The sequence below is a fragment of the Leucopleurus acutus genome, assembly GCF_964270905.1.
Source record: "Leucopleurus acutus genome assembly, chromosome: 9".
In the NCBI taxonomy this organism is placed as follows: domain Eukaryota; kingdom Metazoa; phylum Chordata; class Mammalia; order Artiodactyla; family Delphinidae; genus Leucopleurus; species Leucopleurus acutus.
The window spans coordinates 76931638-76953554 of NC_139144.1; the positions used below are offsets into that span (position 1 = coordinate 76931638).

General features: G+C 36.0%; 1 protein-coding gene across 1 annotated transcript in view; it reads left to right on the top strand.

Annotated features, from left to right (window-relative positions):
* The window catches only part of CFTR (CF transmembrane conductance regulator), a gene marked incomplete at its 5' end in the record, with an annotated part of 203826 nt that overhangs the window by 129547 nt on the left and 52362 nt on the right, over nt 1–21917 (top strand). Inside the window, 6 exons of the mRNA XM_082846837.1 lie at nt 5880–5917; nt 6375–6625; nt 9867–9946; nt 15229–15379; nt 16464–16691; nt 19639–19739. Of these exons, the coding sequence (XP_082702963.1) occupies nt 5880–5917; nt 6375–6625; nt 9867–9946; nt 15229–15379; nt 16464–16691; nt 19639–19739 (849 nt within the window). The remainder of the gene's footprint in view (nt 1–5879; nt 5918–6374; nt 6626–9866; nt 9947–15228; nt 15380–16463; nt 16692–19638; nt 19740–21917) is intronic.

Sequence of the window (21917 nt, forward strand, 5' to 3'; positions counted from 1 at the left end):
ACTTACATGCCTTTCAACACAGTGTATAGTTAATTAATTAGAGACTGAGCGTTGAGCTATTGAACATGTGTACAATATTATTAGCTCACTTACTCAAGAAGACAGTGGTCCTTTGTCTTTAGGCTAGAAACCAAACTACAACAGAGGATGTAAATGTTGTATAACTTCCCATTATTAGTTGAGCTCTCACAATTATTGCAAAAACTTTTCTTTTTAATGGACAAAATAACCAGTAATGTCATTTTCTAGGCAAGAAATAATATAAAAAATTATGAGCCTTTTTTGGCCCAATATCCTGAAGGCATTGCCAATTGACTGGTTCTCAAAATTTTGAATAACAAGAACTTGGTGATAGTAGAAAAAGAGTAATTGTTTTCATCATGTGCACCGTTATACAGCTAAACAAATCATTCCGATGTTCACAATTCTGTCACATCTTTGAATCAAAATTTACATAATTTTACTTTTAGACTAAGCTCCTTTCTTAATACCAATGTGCCTCTTCTCATTACCATTGAAATATCTCATATGTGCTTTGCATCATGGTACAAGTGCTAATCCAGGAAGATAGTTTAGGTCTTTTAAACTTTATTTAGAGTCTCATACTCAACATGATCAGAGAACCTAAAGAAAAGATACATTTCTTCCTTTGTGGAAGTGATGTACCCATTTTTAGTTTTCATAGGGGCCACTTCAATCTAGATTTTATAATTTTATAGAGTAGGTTCAATAAACTTCCCTTTTAGAGTATGAAAGTAATAACTTTTTTATTTCTTCAAAGTGCTAAACTGAAAAAATTAGTTTGGTCTACTCAGTTTGTTACCAATTATCATTAGAGTGTCATTTTGATAAAGGAGTCAGTCTACCTTATATTTTTATACTGTTTTCTTTACCATAGAACAATGTCTTCTGTTAAGTTCTTAGATATTAGCACCAGGGATATAGGCTTTTAAATTTCTATTATGTTGGTCTCTCTAGTGCTCTAACTTGGCAGTACAGCATTGACTAGATAGAGAAGAAACGCAAATTATACAGTAGGAGGCAGTTTCCTCCTTACTTTTACAACAACCAGAGGGTATTATTGTTGCCTGGAGTATCTAAAGATCCAGTTTAGTCCTTTTACTCCTGAGAGTTTTAAGAAAAGTGTCAGAGAACTGCTATATACTATTCCCTTATGATTTCCCTTCTGTTTGCTAATGAGGAATCACTAGGTGGCTTTACATTATTAGTATACACAATATATGCTCCCATAATACCTTAATGATAGTTATACCTTTATTGATAGTAATACTTTTAAGGCAGCATTACTTAGCAAGTGTCTATGTTTTAGGGCGTGATTTAACCTGCAAAGCATTGAAATCTGCGATTAAGTCATAACAAGGTGTCACTTTACTATTACTGCCTGTCATTCATTCAGCCACTTACTAATTCAACACATATTTTTTTAGTTCTTTCAGTATGTCAGGCATAATTCTATATGCTGTGTATACCATAAAGTACAAAACAGAGTGTACAGATAGAATACACTAATGTACTTATGTTAGCAGAGCATTCATAATACTGTGCTCCTTGGTGAAAACTCAAAATGCCAATACTATTTGAATGGTAGTCATTTACACACAGATCTCCTTGTGTGACTTGGGAAGAGCTCTGAATTCTGCATTTGTACAGAACTTATAGAATGAATTGGTTCCGGTTCTTTATCTTTATCCTACATAACATATCATGATATGTTATGCTTTTTTAAATGTTTTCTATGTGATTAGTATATAATTTCTGTCTGTTGACATTGGTATTTTTTATTTTAAAAAAATATTTATTTATTATTTATTTGGTTGCGCTGGGTCTTAGTTGTGGCAGGCGAACTCTTAGATGTGGCATGCACGTGGGATCTAGTTCCCTGACCAGGGATTGAACCCAGGCCCCCCCCCCCCATTGGGAGAGCAGAGTCCCAACCATCATGCCACCAGGGAAGTCCCTGTATATTTTATTTAAGTATACTCTTATTTATCCCTTCCTTTATTTATTAAGTACGGATTTACCGAATGCCTACTGTTTACTGGGCGTTGTTTTAGACACTAAGGCTATAATAGGAAAGAGAACAGAGGATAAATACATTTTGATGGAAATAATCACAGAGTGTAATAAGTGCCTTATTAATATAAGGCACTTATATTAACCTTATTAATATAAGGCACTTATATTATAATAAGGGCTAATATAAATCTGGGCAAAGGAGGGTAGACAGGGAAGGCTTCCTGACGAAATGACATTTCATTCACACCCGAAAGATAAGAAGGACTCAGACATGCAGAAACTGGGGCAAATGCAAAGGTCTTGGAAAAGTTTGGTAAATTACGGAAACTGAGAGGAGGCCAGCACAATTGAAACAGTGGGAGAGAGAAGTGAGTGGCATGTCACGTGGTGACATTGGAAAAGCAGGCCAGAAACAGGTTTGCAGAACCATTGGCTGAAGTAAAGAGTTTGGGTTTTATTTTAAATGCAACAGGAAGCCTTTGAAAGGCTTCATTCAGGGTATGATATGACTTTTTTTATGCTTTAAAAAAGATCACTCTGTCTGCTATATGGAAAATGGATTGGATGGGGACACGAAGGGAGGCCGGAACATCTGTTATGACAGGAAGGGATTGCTGTTATTAACTAGGCTCAGCATCCAGAGTGTTTAGAACCGTTAAGTCATACTTAAAGGCCTCTGAAGATATTCCACAGTGAAGTATATAGGAGTGTCTTCTTTGTAGTTTATTAAAGTTCTTCATGATAGAATATTGGACCTTGGCAGTTTTCTTCTCTTTTCACGCCTATTTTCTTTCGTTGTGAGTATCAAACTTGTACCTAGCCAGGTTATGTCATGGTAGGGTTCCTCCTAGGTCTTGAATGTATTCTTGCTGTAGTTCTCCATCACATCTTATTTTTGAAATCATACTGTTGGTGTTTTACTATATAGATGACCAAGCTTCATCTATCACGTGTCCGAAGATGTTTACTAGTTCATTTAGCAAATAAGCCTTTCAGAAAGAGGCACTTAATTTCTCTTTCCGTATGTATATGCTGTATATTCTATCCCCGACATGCCATTATTTTTTAAATCATAGAGACAAATTATCTATATAAGTTAAATTGTGACCTAGCTTCTAAATACTGGCTACTTCTTTTTCATTTGGGGTCATTTGCAAAGTTCGTGAATCATCACGTTGACTGTTCAGGGATCTATCCTTAGAGGACACCATCATCAGACTCCTGGTACTTAGCATGGGTATATAATAAATACTCTGGCTACACCGCTATCTAACTAACAGTTTTAGTCTATTCATGCACTGTCCGGTACAGTAGCCGCCCACCAGCCATGTATGACCACGTAAATTAAATGAAATTATTTTAAATGAAACACAATGTAAAATTCAGTTCCTCAGTCACCCACAATGGCCACATTTCAAGTGATCAAGTGCCATGTGTATTAAGTGGCAACGATACTGAACAGTGCAGATATTAAACATTTCTATTTTTGTAGAAATTTCTCTTGGACAGTGCTGATCTAGACGGGACCATTTTCTATGTGTTATGGAATGGTGTTTAAAACCCTGAAAGAGCTGAAAATAATGACCTTTTTGCTTTTCCTCTAATCTTTCAGTACTGTCACTCTATCACAAACTGTATGAACTTTATAACCTCAAACATTTTTTTTTTTTAAAGAAGATGTTGGGGGTAGGAGTTTATTAATTAATTAATTAATTTTTGCTGTGTTGGGTTTTGGTTTCTGTGCAAGGGCTTTCTCTAGTTGTGGCAAGCGGGGTCCACTCTTCATCACGGTGCGCGGGCCTCTCACGATCACGGACTCTCTTGTTACGGAGCACAGGTTCCAGACGTGCAGGCTCAGTAGTTGTGGCTCATGGGCCTAGTTGCTCCGCGGGATGTGGGATCCTCCCAGACCAGGGCTCGAGCCCGTGTCCCCTGCATTAGCAGGCAGATTCTCGACCACTGCGCCACCAGGGAAGCCCAACCTCAAACATTTTGGAAATTAAATGTTAGAACTTGCTTGCTTAATTGTTTCTATATGCCCCAGACATTTTCATTAAAGTCATTATGTCAAGTCCTTGGAAATGTTTTTGTTCCAGTCAATAAAAGTAGTTTGGGTTGGTGGTTCCACAAGTGGTCTCTTCCGCAAGTGGTCTCTATTCACAAGAGCCAAGAAATAACTTTATATTACACTGATTAGACCAGTGTCTTTGAACAACTGCTTTGGTTATTGTAAATATTATAAAATATTTATTTCTGGGATTTACTCACATTCAGAGAAGGTTGGAATGCCAACATTATTGACACTTCTTTCACTGGAACAAAGAGGGACTGTAATAACCAAAGAGTCCCTCACAAATACACCCTTATCTAGGTTCTTGAATAATTTGATTAGTCTTAGGAAGTAGGAAAACATTTGTACTGGAACAAAGACTTTTGAAATAGCTAGATTATTGCTGTGTTTCTTGTCATTTTGAATTCACTTGAATTTCAAGGAAACAAAGGTGGTTTTTCTTTTTATTAATATGGTTCATGGAGGCTATGTGTATAATGAAAAAAAGTGGGAAAGTGAGAATGATGCTATTAGATTTTTCATTATTATACTCCTATCTGGTATGCAAATTTACCAAAAATTATATACTATTTAAAGTATATAACTTCATAATGTAATTTCTTAATGCTAATTATTCTCCATAATTTTTATATGGTACTGTTAAATACTTAAGATAAATTGATTATGAAATAAGAGATAGATTTCTTATACCAAGCGTATTTGTTTTTCCCCTATTTATTTTTACTCTGTGTTCATTTTCAAATTATTTTACTTACAATTTCTCCTTTTTTTCTATTTGATTCTTTGTTAAAGTTATTATCAGGCTAATTGTATAATTTCAGTCTTATAATTGTGTAAATATTTCTGGTGTTATAGTTGTGTTGGTATCATCACAAGATTGTTTTCCCAAGCATTTAGGAGACTGCAATGCCAAATTGAAATAGAACAGAGTACAGATCATTTAAATAACACAGAAACTAAAAAATAAAATCATGGTTGTTAAACATTTTTCTTTTTTGGTTTAGTTATGAGGTAGAACATTTGTTCTTCAACCAAAAGTTTCCACCTTGAGAAAGCCCAAATAGTGCCAATAGTGTATGTTTTAACCTGAATGCACCTTATCTTTATTTAAAAAATATGAATTTATTTATTTATTTATTTTGAATTTTATTTTATTTATTTATTTTGTTTACAGCAAGTTCTTATTAGTTATCTGTTTTATACATATTAGTGTATATCTGTCAATCCCAATCTCCCAATTCATCCCACCACCACCACCTCCCAAAAAACCATGAATTTTTACACTTTTGAGATTTTAACTTGTTTTCATGAATATATATCTCATCTTTTCCAGTAATTAATTGGTCTTATAGTTATGCCCCTCATAATCATTGTATGACAAATGAAATTATTTATAGCCATCAACCAGATAAATTATCTGCCAGCAGGCTGAGAGTAATCTCTTCATAAGAAAAAAACTTTATTATTTAAAGTGTTTAACTGCAGTATTAGCTCTCCTGTGAGGTTCAATGAACAGTTCCTGTTGAATGAAGGAGAGAAATGGAAAAGTATTTTATTCAGTGAAATTGGAATTCCATTAACTTAACATGTTCTCACCTCAAATAGTGGTTCTTAGAGCAATTATTGCAGCTGCTGGACCCAGGAAAGTAAAGCAAAGGAAAATGAAATTGTATATATTTCAATGTTAGTCATGGTGGAATTAGAAGTGGGTGTGGGAAAAATAGGAGAAGATGCTGGAAAAAAAAATCAAGTGTGTATTGTTCCATTCCAGGTGGCTGCTTCTTTGGTTCTGTTGTGGCTGCTTCCAAAGTGAGTATTCCATGTCCTATTGTGGATTGTATTTTGTTTCTATTGATTATTTGGGTCTTATTAATTATTGTAATATCCACTCTGCTTCATTTCCCCACAGTACTGTAGTGGAAAATTGAGTTCTTTTGTTTAAAATTGTGAGCATGTGCAGTTCCTGCAGCTCTTTACCAATTTTTAAAGGGTTTAGTTGTGTTTAGTTTCCATAAAATGCAATAACAATATTTAAAACAACCTTGCACACTTAGTATTTTCTCTGAGTATTTGAAATTTTATCTATTTCAGTGGTTAAAAACTTAATCTACTTTCTTGCAATAGTAAGTCCTTCAGGTTAAAGGCATAAGCTCTGCTAATGAAATATGTTGTGTTTCTTTAGACTCAAATTCAGCATCATTTACATGTATTGGAAATTCAATGGGAAAGTTTGGTTGCCTGATAGCAATTTCCTTTTGCTTTACAGAGTACTTCCTCAAGACAAAGGGAATAGTACTAAGAGTGCAAATAACAGTTATGCAGTGATCATCACCAACACCAGCTCGTATTATGTTTTTTACATTTATGTGGGAGTAGCTGACACTTTGCTTGCTCTGGGACTCTTCAGAGGTTTACCACTGGTGCATGCTCTAATCAGAGTGTCAAAAATACTACACCACAAAATGTTACAGTCTGTTCTTCAAGCCCCTATGTCAACCCTCAACACGTTGAAAGCAGGTACTTGACTAGGTGTACAAAATGAAGCTACTGCACCTCCACAAACAGGGCCTGTGAGTTGGTTGGTTTTCTAGTAGTAGCACTGGCTTTTGCATGCAGGCATCTACCCTTTGTTGAGCTTCCTTATGACTGGCATGTACCTGTCTCAGGTATTATAGGCTCTCAGATACAGTCACTCCTCATATTTTCTGTATCAGTTAATTAGAGTAGCTCAGTTTGTTAGGACATGATGCTGATGGGACTGTAGCAGCAGAAGCAGGCCCTTCTGAGTCAGCTGTCCTTCTCTATTCAGATATTTGATTTAGCCCCCTTCTAAGCATCTTGCTGCCAATGTATATTGTTGTTTAAAAGAGGAGAAGATTTGAAGTGATCAAAAAAATTCTAAGATTCTTTTACTAATAAAGTGTTTTGATGAGGTAGAGTAATCTAGTTTCATGTAACTGTTCAAAGATGATCCCATAAATTCATTCAAGGTTGTTTTAAATGGGTTGGGTGGATCCCAAATGTATTTCTAAAGTATTTTTGACACTATCATAGAGGTTAGTAAAAGAGTACAAGCTGTCAGTTATAAGATGAGTAAGGTCTGAAGATCTAATGTATAATGTGGTGACTATAATTAATAACACTGCCCTGTATTATTGAAATTTGCTAAGAGAATAAAACTGAAATGTTCTCTCACACACACACAAAGGTAACTATGAAAGGGGATGAATGTGTTAACGAACTCAGTGAGAGGAATCCTTTCCCAACGTATACATATATTAAATCATCACATTGTATACTTTAAATATCTTACAATTTTTTGTCAATTATACCTCAACAAAAATAATTAAGGCCACAGAAATTAAGAGTAGTGAAATAGAGGGACCAAAGATTTTAAAAACTAAGGACAATAAGGTACTTTGAAAGTAATCAATTTTATTGATTCCCCTTTAGACAAATTCACATTTAAAGAATCTGAGGTTAATAAGGAATCTCCCGAGTTTTATTCTTACAGAAATCTGTTGAACACTTACTTTCTATGGCACTAAGCCAGGGACTGGTATGAAAAGATGAATAAGGCACAGTTCTTGCCCTGGAAGAATCCAGTCAAGGGAGAGGAGGTAGACACAGGAACGCTTGATTATAAAGGAAAGAATAAATTCCAAGACTGAGATTTTTAGAGTGATATGTATCTAAAAATCTCAAGATAAGAATTATCCATCATTTTTTTCTGGGTAAAACATTTCAGTGTTCGTATTCAAGAAGATCTTCCTTACATTTATTCTTTTAAGCCCTTGTGTATCACTAAAGCCTTGCCTCATTTGGATATACTCATCACCACACTTCTGTTTTAGAGCTAAGAAATTTTAGACCTAAAAGAGAATGCCCAATTACCTTGATCCAATGATTTCATTTTTTTAAATGGGAAAACTGAGATCCAGAGAAGGTAGGGGATTTGCCCAGGATTCTAGCAGTGAGAAATGGGCAATGAGATATAATGAAAGGAGCATGGGAATTATTTGAGGTCTGGCTTGTCCTCATAAGAGTGATGATCATGGGCAAGTTACTCTTCTGAGACTTTGCATCCACATCTGTAAAATGAGGAAAGGAATAATTATCTCAGAGGGTCATTGTGAGAATGAAAAAAAGTCATCATCTACTAGCCTGTTACATAGCCAACATGAAATAAATGCCGGTTCCCCACTGTTGTTCCCTTTCTATTGTTTCCCATTTGAAATATACTAAGCACTAGAATGATGTATGTATATATATTATTTTTTACCAAAGCAACTTTCATTTTCTACACAGAATAAATACCATACGCTACTTTTTTTCAATTTTTGATTCATTTATGAAAAGATATACAAATATGTTTAATTAAATATGCTAAATAAAATATCATTAGTAAGGGCAAGGAGATAGTGACAAATAAAAAATAATTGAATTCTTCCTACATAAGGCTTTTTGCCGAGGGCTCAGAGTGATACAAAATAAATGTGGCATGGTCCAATGACCTCTAGAAATTTACAGTCTAGAAAAAAGAGATGACATGTATACAAGCGACTGTACAACATGGATATAATTATTACAACACAGAAGTGCTGTAAAGATGTATTAAAGGTATTAAGTGTGTCCAGAGGAAGAAGGGATTAATTTGAGCTGGTGCAAAAATTGATGCTTCCTTGCAGGAGAGGCATTTGAGTTGGGCCAGGAAGGAGACATAGATTTTAACATGTAGACATGAGAGGAAAGGGTTTTCAGGCAGAGGAGCTACATGGAAAAGGCAAGGAGGTAGGAGAGTATAAGGTGTATTTAAACAATAAGCCAGTTTGAAACAATGTTTGAGAAGAGGAAGCTTGTACCTAGGGTAGTTTAAGGCCAAATCATGGAAGGTATTAAATATTAAACTAAGAATTTTAGACTTTATCCTGCAGTAAATGGGGGGGGAGTAAATGATAAGATTCAATATCACTTTGTTTGTACAGTAATATGTTATAATTATAGGTTTAACTCACCCCTAGACAACGTACTCCTCAAGGGCAAGGAGCAAGGCTTATTCACCTCTGTTATCTCAGTGCCTAGCATTGTGCCTGCCACCTAGCACTCCGTGTGTAACTTTTCTTCCCTGAAGGAAAAAGTGATCAGACTTACAAATGTGAGTCTGTTAATTTAGAAGACAGACGGAAGCTTAGATTGCCAGTGAAGAGGGTAGAAAAGGAGGACATGGCAAAGGAGGTCCACATGGTGGGCAGGAAGGGGTTGAGAGCAGCCACGGGTTCTGCTGAGGTATGTTTTAGAAAGGTGTGGAAGCTGAAGGATACGGAGGCTCTATATTACAAAATACAGATATAGGGGAATGATGAGAGCATATCCAGAAAATGATTACTAAACTCAGGCTTGTAAATGGGAGACTGTAGTAGTAGGATGGATGCCTATTCCTGACATAATTTGTGATAGGGCTCTATTAAAGACCTTGGTTTTTGCCTGAATCTTATAGCAATCTGTATTTGATAAAAGTTTAAAAGTAGGAGACAATAAGTTGAACACAGAGTTATTTAGAATCTTTGTACAACTTAGAATCCTTGTACTAACATTGTGTACGTCATTATATATATATATGTATATATATATGATTATGTACTCATTTGTATTTGAGTTCTGAAGGCTTCTGCTGTGATCCAAAGTTATCAAATTCATCAGATATTGATATGTATTTTTAAGATTACTAGTTTCTGAAGAATTTTTCTTCACATTATAGGTGGGATTCTTAATAGATTCTCCAAAGATATAGCAGTTTTGGATGATCTTCTGCCTCTTACCATATTTGACTTCATTCAGGTTTGTAAAAATAAGTAATATTAAGTGACTTTGCTTTGTTGCACTTTTTAAAACTAATTAGAAAATGTAGTAAATTAGTTCTTGCTTACTTTTCATCTGATTAAGAGTTGAAGGCTGTATATTTATAAATCTTTTCAATATTAAAAAAAATCTTCGAAATAGTCATAAATTTAGTAAATTCAGTAGTAAGTCAGAACTGTTTACCTGACCAAAACCTAAGGCAATTCCTCATTTAGATATAATAGCTGTCTACTTGGGAGTGATTTAAGATGTATAGCAGACCGCTTTCCCCCAAATCACTGCCCATGAAGTGTGACATTTTTGACATTGGCATCATTATTTGAGAGAAGTCACCTACCTCCAGAGGGCCCGTGTTAAAATGTAGATCAGTCAGTTTCCTGGTGGACTACAGTTTCAACCAGTCTCATCCATGAACACTTTGGCAAAGATTAGCTAGTTAGCAATCTCACAGTAAGGACCATAATGCAGGGACAGAAGTACAGGTAAGTTTTCAAGCAGGTGAGAGAGGAAGGAAAAATTCAGGACTAGTCAGGACTATCCCTGGGTGACAGATTGAAGACACCTGCAGGGCAGCCTGACTCTGAGCATGTGTCCTTGGGGTGGGGTGATTGATGGTGAAAGTGGAGAAGGGAAGAAGGGGTTGGAGATGAAGTTGACCTAGGGGATACCGCATTAAGACTTCATAAGTGACAGAACTTGAGTGTTGTGAGCTAACAACCTTGGCTGTTGAACGAGGTTTGAAAACAGCTTACTGTCTGGCTTAGGTTGAGCCTCAGAGAGTAAATGACGCAGTCGCAATGACCTCCTTAGAGAGACACTTGGAACAGGATGCTGCCCGTCTTAGGATGAGTTGTTTGCCACCCCCGCCACTGAGAACCTGTGAAATAAAATAACATAAGGGCTATCACATTTGTGTGTATACACAACTGACATTGGCAGGTGCACAAAAACCAGATTGTCAGTTTACCTCATCTGGAATGATTGGCACAGTCAAACACATTAACTGTTCCAGGTGAACTTTAGTATCTTGAGTTTCCTTCAGTTACTCTGTTTAGGGATATAACTTAGCAGCCGCTGCTGGAATTCTTTAACCGCTGCTTTGAGTTTATGCATGTGAAGGAATGTTTCCCATGTCTTTCTTTAATTTCCAGACATTTCTTCCTTGTTCTAGGATTGTAAATGACTGGTCTCAACTGTAATATTAGTAAATCAGGTACAAACTGGAACATGGACATCTTGACATGATTGCAAAAGAATTCACGAATGTTAGCCCTTGATAATTAAAAAAAAAAAACTTTTGTAGTCTGCTGAGTATTTTCTGAATCAGTGTAAGGCTTACTTCAGAAGTCCTTTGGGAGAGTGCAGTTTTGAACATTTATTTTATGAATTAACACGTCTTGACACATGTGATGGTTCTCATCCTTCCTCTTACGGCAATTTCAGTAGTTTCTGCTCAACTTCTAATGTTGTTGCAGCTCACTAGTTGTTTCATAAGTGATTGGGCAGGGCTTTTTAATTTTGATTTCCCTATTTTATTTACAAGGAGGTCTCACATTAAGGAAGCATGGTACATGACAATCAAATACAGTAAAAATCTGATTAATTTTGATTCATTAAAAAATGCATCAGAGGGGTCCTTTAAATTGTGAACCCCTTTGGTTATACTTATGTTCAGATTAGTTAAATTTCTTTTTAGTCACATTTCAGAAACAGATTTTTTTCACAGAATGAAGCACACCTGTAAATTTCCTTTTTTTAAAAAAATGTTATTTCTAGTAACTCTAGTTCTTAACATTTGATAATATTCTGGGCAATTTACTTTCTGGATTGGAACATTGTATAGTGAAAATGAAAGATCCAGATTCTATTCTGCAGATACCACTGTTTATTTTACCTTGAGCAAGATACTTAATCTCTAAGAGTCTCAGGTTTCTCAAGTGAGGAAGATAAGTCTGATGATGGTCACTTTCAGTATTAAAGTCGTATGCTGCCGATGGGCATACTGGAGGTGGACCATACATGACAAATTTGAACTTGAAGCCACACAGAAAAAGAACTATCCTGGCGTCCTACTTATCTCTATGCTTCAGTGACTGATTTTTTTCACAAAACAGAAGCCTCCGTGTTTTAAAATATGCAAATCTTCTCTTATCAGCCTCAAAACCTTTAGATTTGTTTGATTCTTTCTGTCTTACCCTAATATATGAATACACAGTGAGTCCCACCACTTTGATCTCTACTGTGTCTTTTACATCTTTTTTCTTCCCTTATTCATTCTATTAATCCCATTAATGCCTGGCTTAAAAATTCTCAAGGACTAACTATCAATTATGAATGAAATTCCAGATCTGGTGTTCATTGCCTGGTTTTAAATAGGTATTTATTATCTATTTATTGATCAATCAATTTATTAATTAACCTTCTAAATGATTTCAAAGTGATCCTTCATTCTTATCATCTGGTGCCTTGCAGGTTTTATAGTCTGTTGATTTGTTTTCCCCTAGAATTTTAGGATTTGGGTAAGGATGAATGGGAATTAGAATCTGTACTCACATTTCCATCTTGTATTGAAGTCCCTCTATTTATTTATTTTGTTGTCCTCTCACTAATATACCTGGTCTGAAATGACTTGTTTCTTATTCACTGTGAATTAAAAACTAGGACAGAATTTAAAGTTTCTTTGTATAATTAGAATATCAAACATATTAAACCAGTACCTTTAGTTTTGCACAAGTGCTAAATTATTAGCTTCTGACCTCAATGCCTAAGGATGGCTTCTTATAAAGCAAATAGAGTTATTTTCCTCAAAGCTTAGATTTACTGTCCACTTCTCAGTTTGGGCTTTATTCTGGATAATTTTAATCTCTGGAAATCTACTTTGTGAATACTTCACCATTTCCAGGTTTACCCACCTTCTCCATTCTTCTCAAACCCTATGTGATATCTTGGTTGGGTTGGCTGCACAATTCTTCCTGTTCTATTGTAAAATAGTTATTGTCATTCCTAAGAATCTCCACCATATCAGCAATAATTAGGTCAGAAAGAGAGAAACAAATACCGTATGCTAACACATATATATGGAATCTAAAAAAACAAAAATGGTCATGAAGAACCTAGGGGCAAGACAGGAATAAAGACACAGACTTACTAGAGAATGGATTTGAGGATACGGGGAGGGGGAAGGGTAAGCTGGGACAAAGTGAGAGAGTGGCATGGACATATATACACTACCAAACCTAAAACAGATAGCTAGTGGGAAGCAGCCGCATAGCACAGGGAGATCGGCTTGGTAATTTGTGACCACCTAGAGGGGTGGGATAGGGAGGGTGGGAGGGAGAGAGACGCAAGAGGGAAGAGATATGGGGACATATGTATATGTATAACTGATTCACTTTGTTATAAAGCAGAAACTAACACACCATTGTAAAGCAATTATACTCCAATAAAGATGTTAAAAAAAAAGAAAAAACAAACAAAGAAAAAATAATGATCACTTTCCCCACCCATTGTTATAATCCAACAGCTCCAGATTGGAATTACATGGTAAAAATAGCACAAGACAAATGAACACAGTGCCGTTCACAACTGTCAACAGCAAACAAAAAAAAAAACCCTGATTCTAATGGAATAGCTGAACGTTTCCATGTTGCCAATGCAATAGCATTTGTGTTTCAGACATACTGGTATATAATATGGTGGCCCATTTAAATTAAATTGTATTTCCTAGTAAATAATGCTTGGAAGTTAATTTTTCTCTTTTTTTCAAAAGATCCTATTTCTGAGAAATAAATACCCTCAGTTAAACAACTGAGTCCTTCGCCATTGATGAAGTCTTGTCATGTAGTAACTGGGGCGTTTGAGGCTTTCTCATTGTACTGGTGGAACTTGTAGGGCAAGAACAGAATAGAGAAGACTTTCTTTAGATTATTGAGTCATCATATGTACTTAGTCCAGTGTTTGGCACTGTATTTATCTGAGTATTTGTTGAAAGAAAATGAGTGAACGGCTTATTGTAGAATTTGATGATGGACACCTTAGAGGCATTTTCCCTAGAAAAGTATCATTGAGATATGATCATCCGAAGCTTTAGATGAACATAACAACCCATTCAAAGAAGATTTATGCAGATCTTAGTTACATGCTTATTCATGTTTTCATCTACCAAAATGTTCTGTATTTCTGTATCGGTTGTACATGTGTTGTACAAAGTACATTGGTTGTACAAAGTACATATGTCACCCATGGCAGTTGGTAGACAACTGGCTCAGTGATTATCAGATAGATGTTATGATAGGTTTATTTTTCAACCCTTGTTGTGACAGTTACTTTATTTATGCTTTATTCACATGGGGTATTGTGGAACAAATGTTAGCAGATTTTTTTTTTAATATGTATGGATTTAGTGTCCTTTGGAAATATAGAATTTAAGCATTGAACTTGATCTGAAGAACACCAATATGGTTAACTTGTTTCTGAGACTGCCCACAAGGATCCAGTTTTGAGGGTGGATAATGTGAAGATATGTCTCTAATGAATGGGCTTGACTGAAACACAAAATCCATTTGATAATATATGAGAGAAAAGTGGTCTAATTTCAAATTAAATCAACCATACCCCCAAAATCTTCTTTTTTCTTTTTTTTTGAGCCTCTAGGTCATCTTCGATTGTTTTAAGGAACAGTAACAAAAACAGGAAGGGGAGTGAAATTTATTAAGTATACTTTTTTTTTTTAATCTTAAATGTTAATCAACTAGGTTTGGAGAAATTAAGTAGCTTGCCTAGATGACCAAGCCTACCAGATTTTTCTGACTCAAAAGGCTCCAAGATGAATGCCCAATTTTCAGAAATTGTCTGAACAAAATAAATCCTAAAATTTCATATTCATACTAAAATTATTTTAAAATATAAAGTTTGTTTTAAAAGAAGCCCAGGCTAGAAAAAAATTATGTTCATTTAAAATTTATTTGTCATACAGCACTTTAAAGTGTATAGGAAGTGAGTATATACTAAGATGCAAGAATACCGTGTTTTCTAAACTTCAAAATATTATTATGAGCAACCTAAACAATTTTTGGAATTTTGATAGAACTTATGAAAAACGTACTTTGAGGTGGCTGCCTTCCCAGTATGAAGGTACCTGCCCCGTATTAAGAATGGAACAGAGTGTGAAGACCCTATTTAGAAAGATGTTGCTAACATACCTTGTCCACTTTGCAACACGGAACTATGTACTTACCAGTGTATTTTCTTTGATCCCACAGTTGTTATTAATTGTGATTGGGGCTATGGCGGTAGTCTCAGTTTTACAACCCTACATCTTCCTAGCTACAGTGCCAGTGATAGCGGCTTTTATTCTATTGAGAGGCTACTTCCTCTGCACCTCACAGCAACTCAAACAGCTGGAATCTGAAGGTATGATGCAGCCTGTGCAACGCTCACCTGGGAAAATATCACAAGAGCTATTCGTGGATATTTATCTGTGATTTATGTACCTTTCCAAAATTTTTTTCCTATTTTTAAACTCTTGCATTATATGACAATGACTTTTAAAAACATCTATTTCAACTGTGATCCAGGCCATGTCTGTACATTCTCATCATATATAACTCTCTTGGGTCTCATACTTTTGTTATTCATTAGATCTTAAGTATTATTATTGAGAATTTGACCTTTGTCTTCTTTCAGATTTAAAATATAATGTTAAACCACAAACTATCCCCCCCAAAAAAATAGTATAAGTAGGAAAAGGAAACAGTAAATTATAAAGAACACATAGATTGTTTTTATTAATTAATGACCATGTGACTTCATTTTGATTTTAAAACAAGTATATAGAGTCTTAGGAGGCTTGATGTATATGATATCCATTCATAATCATATAAACTAAAATTTGAAAAGATAGTGCTACTATCACTAAATGTTTGTGTGTGTTCCCAAATGGTACTGGACAAAATTCTTCCCTCTGGCTTGTTTTCAGACACCTTTCCTTTCTCTCCTGGGGGTCTGCCTTTTTGTGTGCCCCCAAACACTGCTTGAGCTCTTTGGGAAGCACATTGTTCAGTAACAGCCTTTGTTTGGGTGCATTTTCAGGGGATATATTTCCAGTGTGTTTCTGCATTGAAGGTTATTTGCTAAATTAAGTCACATGAACTTTCTTAATTGAGGCCTTGAATAAATTGTCTCAAAAGAAAAACATTTTCTCTGATTAATTTAGAATTAGTCAGATAAACAATGCCCAGTGGTAGCCAAGGAATATGAATAAATAATGGCAGTGATTTTATAATAAGTTCCCATCCATGGTAACCAAGTAAAAAAGAGGGTAACTCATTAAAAAAATAACAGATTGCATCTATTCAAAGTACAGCACCAGAATGAAAAGCCTTTTTAACCAATGACGTTTGTTGTTTGGTTATTCTTTAAGCCACTCTTTTTAAAGTAAGAATTTGCATTATGTGTTTACATGACTTGCATTATTTTCTATGGGAATATTTCACAGGCAGAAGTCCAATTTTCACTCATCTTGTTACGAGCTTAAAAGGACTATGGACACTTCGTGCCTTTGGACGGCAGCCTTACTTTGAAACTTTGTTCCACAAAGCTCTGAATTTACATACTGCCAACTGGTTCTTGTATCTATCAACACTGCGCTGGTTCCAAATGAGAATAGAATTGATTTTTGTCCTCTTCTTCATTGCTGTTACCTTCATTTCCATTTTAACAACAGGTACTGTGAGCTCCTTAACTATTTAGCTAAGCACTTAATTTAAAGCTTTGCCAACCAATAAAATGCTACATTCTTATAGGTTAAAAATTTTAGGTATCTTTAAATCAATTTTTTGAGAGTTAATTGATCAAAAAATTTGTTTATTGTTGAATGAATGATTTCTTTGAATTAGAGATGTATGCAGTTGAAAAACTGAGATACAAGGAGTGTCAGATAACAAATCTGTGATTCAAAGAGAAAAACCATCTAATACTCTCATTTTGATAAAGGATCTTGGCTTCAAAAGTAACAGGTCTCTTTATTAAAGAACTCTCTGAATAGGGGAAAAGAAACATCCAAATTTATATACAGATACACACAAAACCTCCATCCCTGGTAAATTTTGTTCTTTTAACCACCTGTTGGTGCAATTTGTCATCCTAATGTGAACTTTGCATGGTGAAAAACTGCCACAGAAGTGAAATAACTGAGGTGAAAGTGCCATGTTTTTCAAATACAGATGTTCTGAGTTTTAGGATCTTTGGGTGACAAACGTAAACTATTTCATCGTAAGTAAAATGAAAACCTATATAGACAAGTGAGCTCTTCTAATTAAAAAAGTGAATTACTGAGCTATAAGAAAAGTTGAAATATCTTATATATGTGACTGTGGACAGAGATTCAGAGTGACTGCCAAATCTGAGGGGTCGTTCGTTTCTAAGAATAGAATCCGGATCAAACAAAATGAAGTGCGTGTTGGAGAATTATAGGAGGACCTCGTGGAGCACAGGGTGGGAGGCACACGGAGCCTCCAGGGAAAATGGGACAGGCGTGGAGAGTTGGACTCAGAGCTTCCTGTCTCTGGGCACTGGATGCCGGCTGTGCCCACTCCTTCCTCTGGCTACTTCATTCATTTCTCTTTCTCTGAAGACTGGCTTCCCTAATGTCCCAGAGCTGTGCTACAGTGACCTTATATGGCCTCTCCATTCAGGCCCTTTGAATGAACAGCTGACTTCCTCTGTCCAGTTACCAAGTATGGGCAAGAACCGAAAACAGGCTCATTTTGGCTGAAGGGTCCACCTGCCATCCACACAGGTGCCGTGAGAGTAGTGGATTCCCCGCCTTCACTGTTCTCTCAGCCTAGGGCGATGGGAAATTACTCTATGAAAGGAATATAAAGGGTCAGGCAAATGAACTAAATCCTTAGCAGTACAGTAATTTGGGGCAACTTTAAAACAAAATAAAATCTCTTTTGCAGTTCAGAATTTTTTAAAAATTTTGCCTTTGATTAAGTTATTTGAAATGGGATCCAAGAGGGCTGAGTGAACAAGGATTTGTTAACAGTGAATTCAAACCAATATATCATGTGCTATAACATAATGGTTAAGGATCTGATTGAGTCCCGATTTACCAGGCATGATAGTCAAAGCATTTAGCAATCAGTATAGTTCAGGACCTATCCATTAAATCAGATGCCCAGCCAGAGTGAATGTTAGCCACACAGCTAATAACAACCCTGCCTCTGCTGGTCTTCAGCTGTGGGAACTTGTACACTTTAACTAACTTCTCTAAAGCCCTCATTTTCCTCATGTATAAATAAACATAATGATAGTACCTATCCCGTAAGTTTGTGGTGAGTATTAAATGTGATAATTTGTATAAAACACTTAGTATAGTGCCTGGTCCATAGTAAGCACCTGAAAATCTCATATTACTTATTATTGTTATTATTTTAAAAATTTTATCTTACTCTCATCTTAATCTTCAGAATGAGTAATATATTGGGGCCCTGGATAAATCTTACCTATTTAGAATAAATGATTTAGTATGAAAAGCACATACCTGCTATCTATGGTTTGTTTTCTGTTAGAGGAATTGTAGAAGCAAAGTTTCAATTTATAATAATGGGATGAATTATTTCTCCCAATTTTAGAACCCTATGACAGTTTTATCATGCATTACAGATGCAAAGACTGACTCTCAATTGAGACTTGATAACCTAAATTTATAATAATTTAAGAACATTCCTATTAGAAAAATTGTAGGGCTATGAATAGAGAGTATTTATGAATTTTAATTAGTGGTCCCCTGTAGCCCTTAAAAACTATTTAATTAGACATTTAAGTATTGTTCTTCCTGGGTGAACGAGTCAATTTTTTTTTTAACATAAAGAGCAGTCTTCTCTTTTTCCAAATGGCAGACCCATGAGTTCTGACTTCCCCATGAAACTCGAAGTTCTTTCTTCCCAGCAGCATCTGATTGGCAGAGAAAGTCCTCCTCGCAAAGGCATGAAGTACATCTAAACATCTTCTGGATGCTGTTCACACACATATCTCTCCTACTTTTGACTTCTTTGTAGAGGAGCTTATTCAGACACAGTACTTTTCTTCCATTGTCCATTATTTGAAGTCTTTGAAGGTATTATTACTTACAGAGTAATAGTAGAAGGGATAAAAGTGATATTTACCCAACACCAACATCCCCTTCAATATCTGAAGCATTTAAAAAAGGGCAACTTGGGCTTCCCTGGTGGCGCAGTGGTTGAGAGTCCACCTGCCGATGCAGGGGACACGGGTTCGTGCCCCGGTCCGGGAAGATCCCACATGCTGTGGAGCGGCTGGGCCCGTGCGCCATGGCCGCTGGGCCTGCGCGTCCGGAGCCTGTGCTCCGCAACGGGAGAGTCCACAACAGTGAGAGGCCCGTGTACCGCAAAAAAAAAAAAAAAAAAGGTAACTCTTTCCTAATAGTCAATCACTCTTTGATTTAAAATGTTGGTTGAATACTTATTATATACAGGGCATATTATTACTAGGGATACATGCTGTGGGGATCTGAGATGAAAAATGGTTAAAACTGGCACAGAATCAAAATGTAACTTTAATATGTGCCCTCTTCTAGGAATACATAAAGTGGCTCACAGAAGAGAGAAATAGCATAAAGTTTGTTTATATCTTTTTTCCACCTATAGGTGAAGGAGAAGGAACAGCTGGGATTATTCTAACTTTAGCCATGAATATCATGGGTACACTACAGTGGGCCGTAAACTCTAGCATAGATGTGGATAGCTTGGTAAGTATTATTCTTTTTATCTTCTATGAAAAAAAATTCAGATGAACCAAAAAGTATAGGTAATAACATAAGGGATGACTATATACCCAGACCCAGTTTAAGATATAAAACACTGCGGATAAATCGAAGGTCACTATCTATCTCTCATTAAACCCATAACTCTTCTTTCCTCCACATAAATAGCCACAATCAAGATCTGGTGCTACGGTGAACATTCTTGCAGTCTCCTTGCCCAGGATTTTTCTAGGATAGCCATCCAGGAGTGGTATTGCTAGGCCATAGAAGTCACCCACGTTCAACTTTACAAGATGGTGCCAAATTGTTCTAAGATCTGTTGTACCAGTTTAACCTCCCATCAAGAGAGTATAAGAATTCTCAGAGGTCCATAGCTATGACCTGCAACACTTGATATTGTCAGACTTTGGTTTAATTGAAGTATAGTTGATTTACAATACTGTGTTAGTTTCAGGTGTACAGTGAAGTGATTCAGTTATATATATTTTTCAGATTATTTTCCATTATAGGTTATTACAAGATATTGAATATAGTTCCTTGTGGATATAGTAAATCCTTGTTGCTTATCTATTTTATATAGTAGTTTGTATCTGCTAACCCTATACTCCTAATTTATCCCTCCGCTCCTCCCTTGCCCCTTTGGTAACCATAAGTTTGTTTTCTATGTCTGTGAGTCTGTTTCTGTTTTGTATATAGATTCATTTGTATTACTTTTTAGATTCCACATATAAGTGATAATATATAGCATCAGTATTTCTCTGTCTGACTTCATTAGTATGATAATCTCTAGGTCCATCCATGTTGCTGCAAATGGCATTATTTCATTCTTTTTTATGGCTGAGTAGTATTCCATTGTATATATGTACCGCATCTTCTTTATCCATTCATCTGTCGATGGACACTTAGGTTGCTTCCATGTCTTGGCTATTGTAAACAGTGCTGCTGTGAACATTGGGGTACATGTATCTTTTCGAATTAGCTTTTAACTTTTCCAGACATATGCCCAGGAATGGGATTGCTGGATCAAATGGTAGCTCTATTTTAATTTTTTTTAAGGAACCTCCCCATACTGTTTTCCATAGTGGCTGCACAAATTTACATTCCCACCAGTAGTGTAAGAGGGTTCTCTTTTCTCCACAACCTCTCCAGCATTTATTATTTGTAGACTTTCTGACGATAGCCATCCTTGTCAGACTTTTTAATTTTGGAAATCTGATGGGTATGAAGTGAATGCTAGGGAGTTAGGGCAGCTTAATACATACTTATTGGCCATTTGAGATTCCTTCTCTGTTAATTGCTTGTGCATTTCGATTGCTCATTTTTCAGGTAGATTGGTTTCTTTCTTAATTCATTTGTTGGAGTTTATGAATTCTGAATCAGTTATCACTTCTTTACATTTCAAACATGGTCCTTCAGTCAGTGGCTTAGCTTATAGTATCTTTTGATGAAACTTTTAAGTTTAATGAAATTAAATTTTTCAATATTTTCCTTTATGTTTTGTGCTTTTGGTATCTTTTTAAGAAATCCTCCCCTATCTTGGGTTTTCAAATTTATCAGCATTACATTTTTCATAATATTTTTTCATATTTTTAAAATTTCCACAGTCTTTTTTTTTTTCTTTGGTGGTAGCTCCTCATTCTCAAGTGTTTATCATTGCCTTCTCTTTTTGCTTGGTCAATATTGCCACATATTTATGTAATTTATTAGTGTGTACAAAGACCATATTTTGGTTTTGTGATTCCTCTTGTTTTGGTTCCTTGGAGTGCAGAGCCTGCAGTAATGTATGTGAGGTAACACTGTGTCCAGGGCACAAATCCCATGGCAGCAAGAGTGAGAGATAAATGGAATCAAGGCATATTTCCCCTTTTATTTAAAAAACAAATGCATGGGCTTCCCTGGTGGTGCAGTGGTTGAGAGTCCGCCTGCCGATGCAGGGGACACGGGTTCATGCCCCGGTCCAGGAAGATCCCACATGCCGCAGAGCGGCTGGGCCCGTGAGCCATGTCCACTGAGCCTGCGCGTCCGGAGCCTGTGCTCCGCAACGGGAGAGGCCACAACAGTGAGACGCCCGCGTATCGCCACAAAAAAAAAAAAAAAAAAAGCATAATTTTCATCCGATGGTATAGTTGGTCTGGATGGATAGCTTCATCATCAACTTCTATT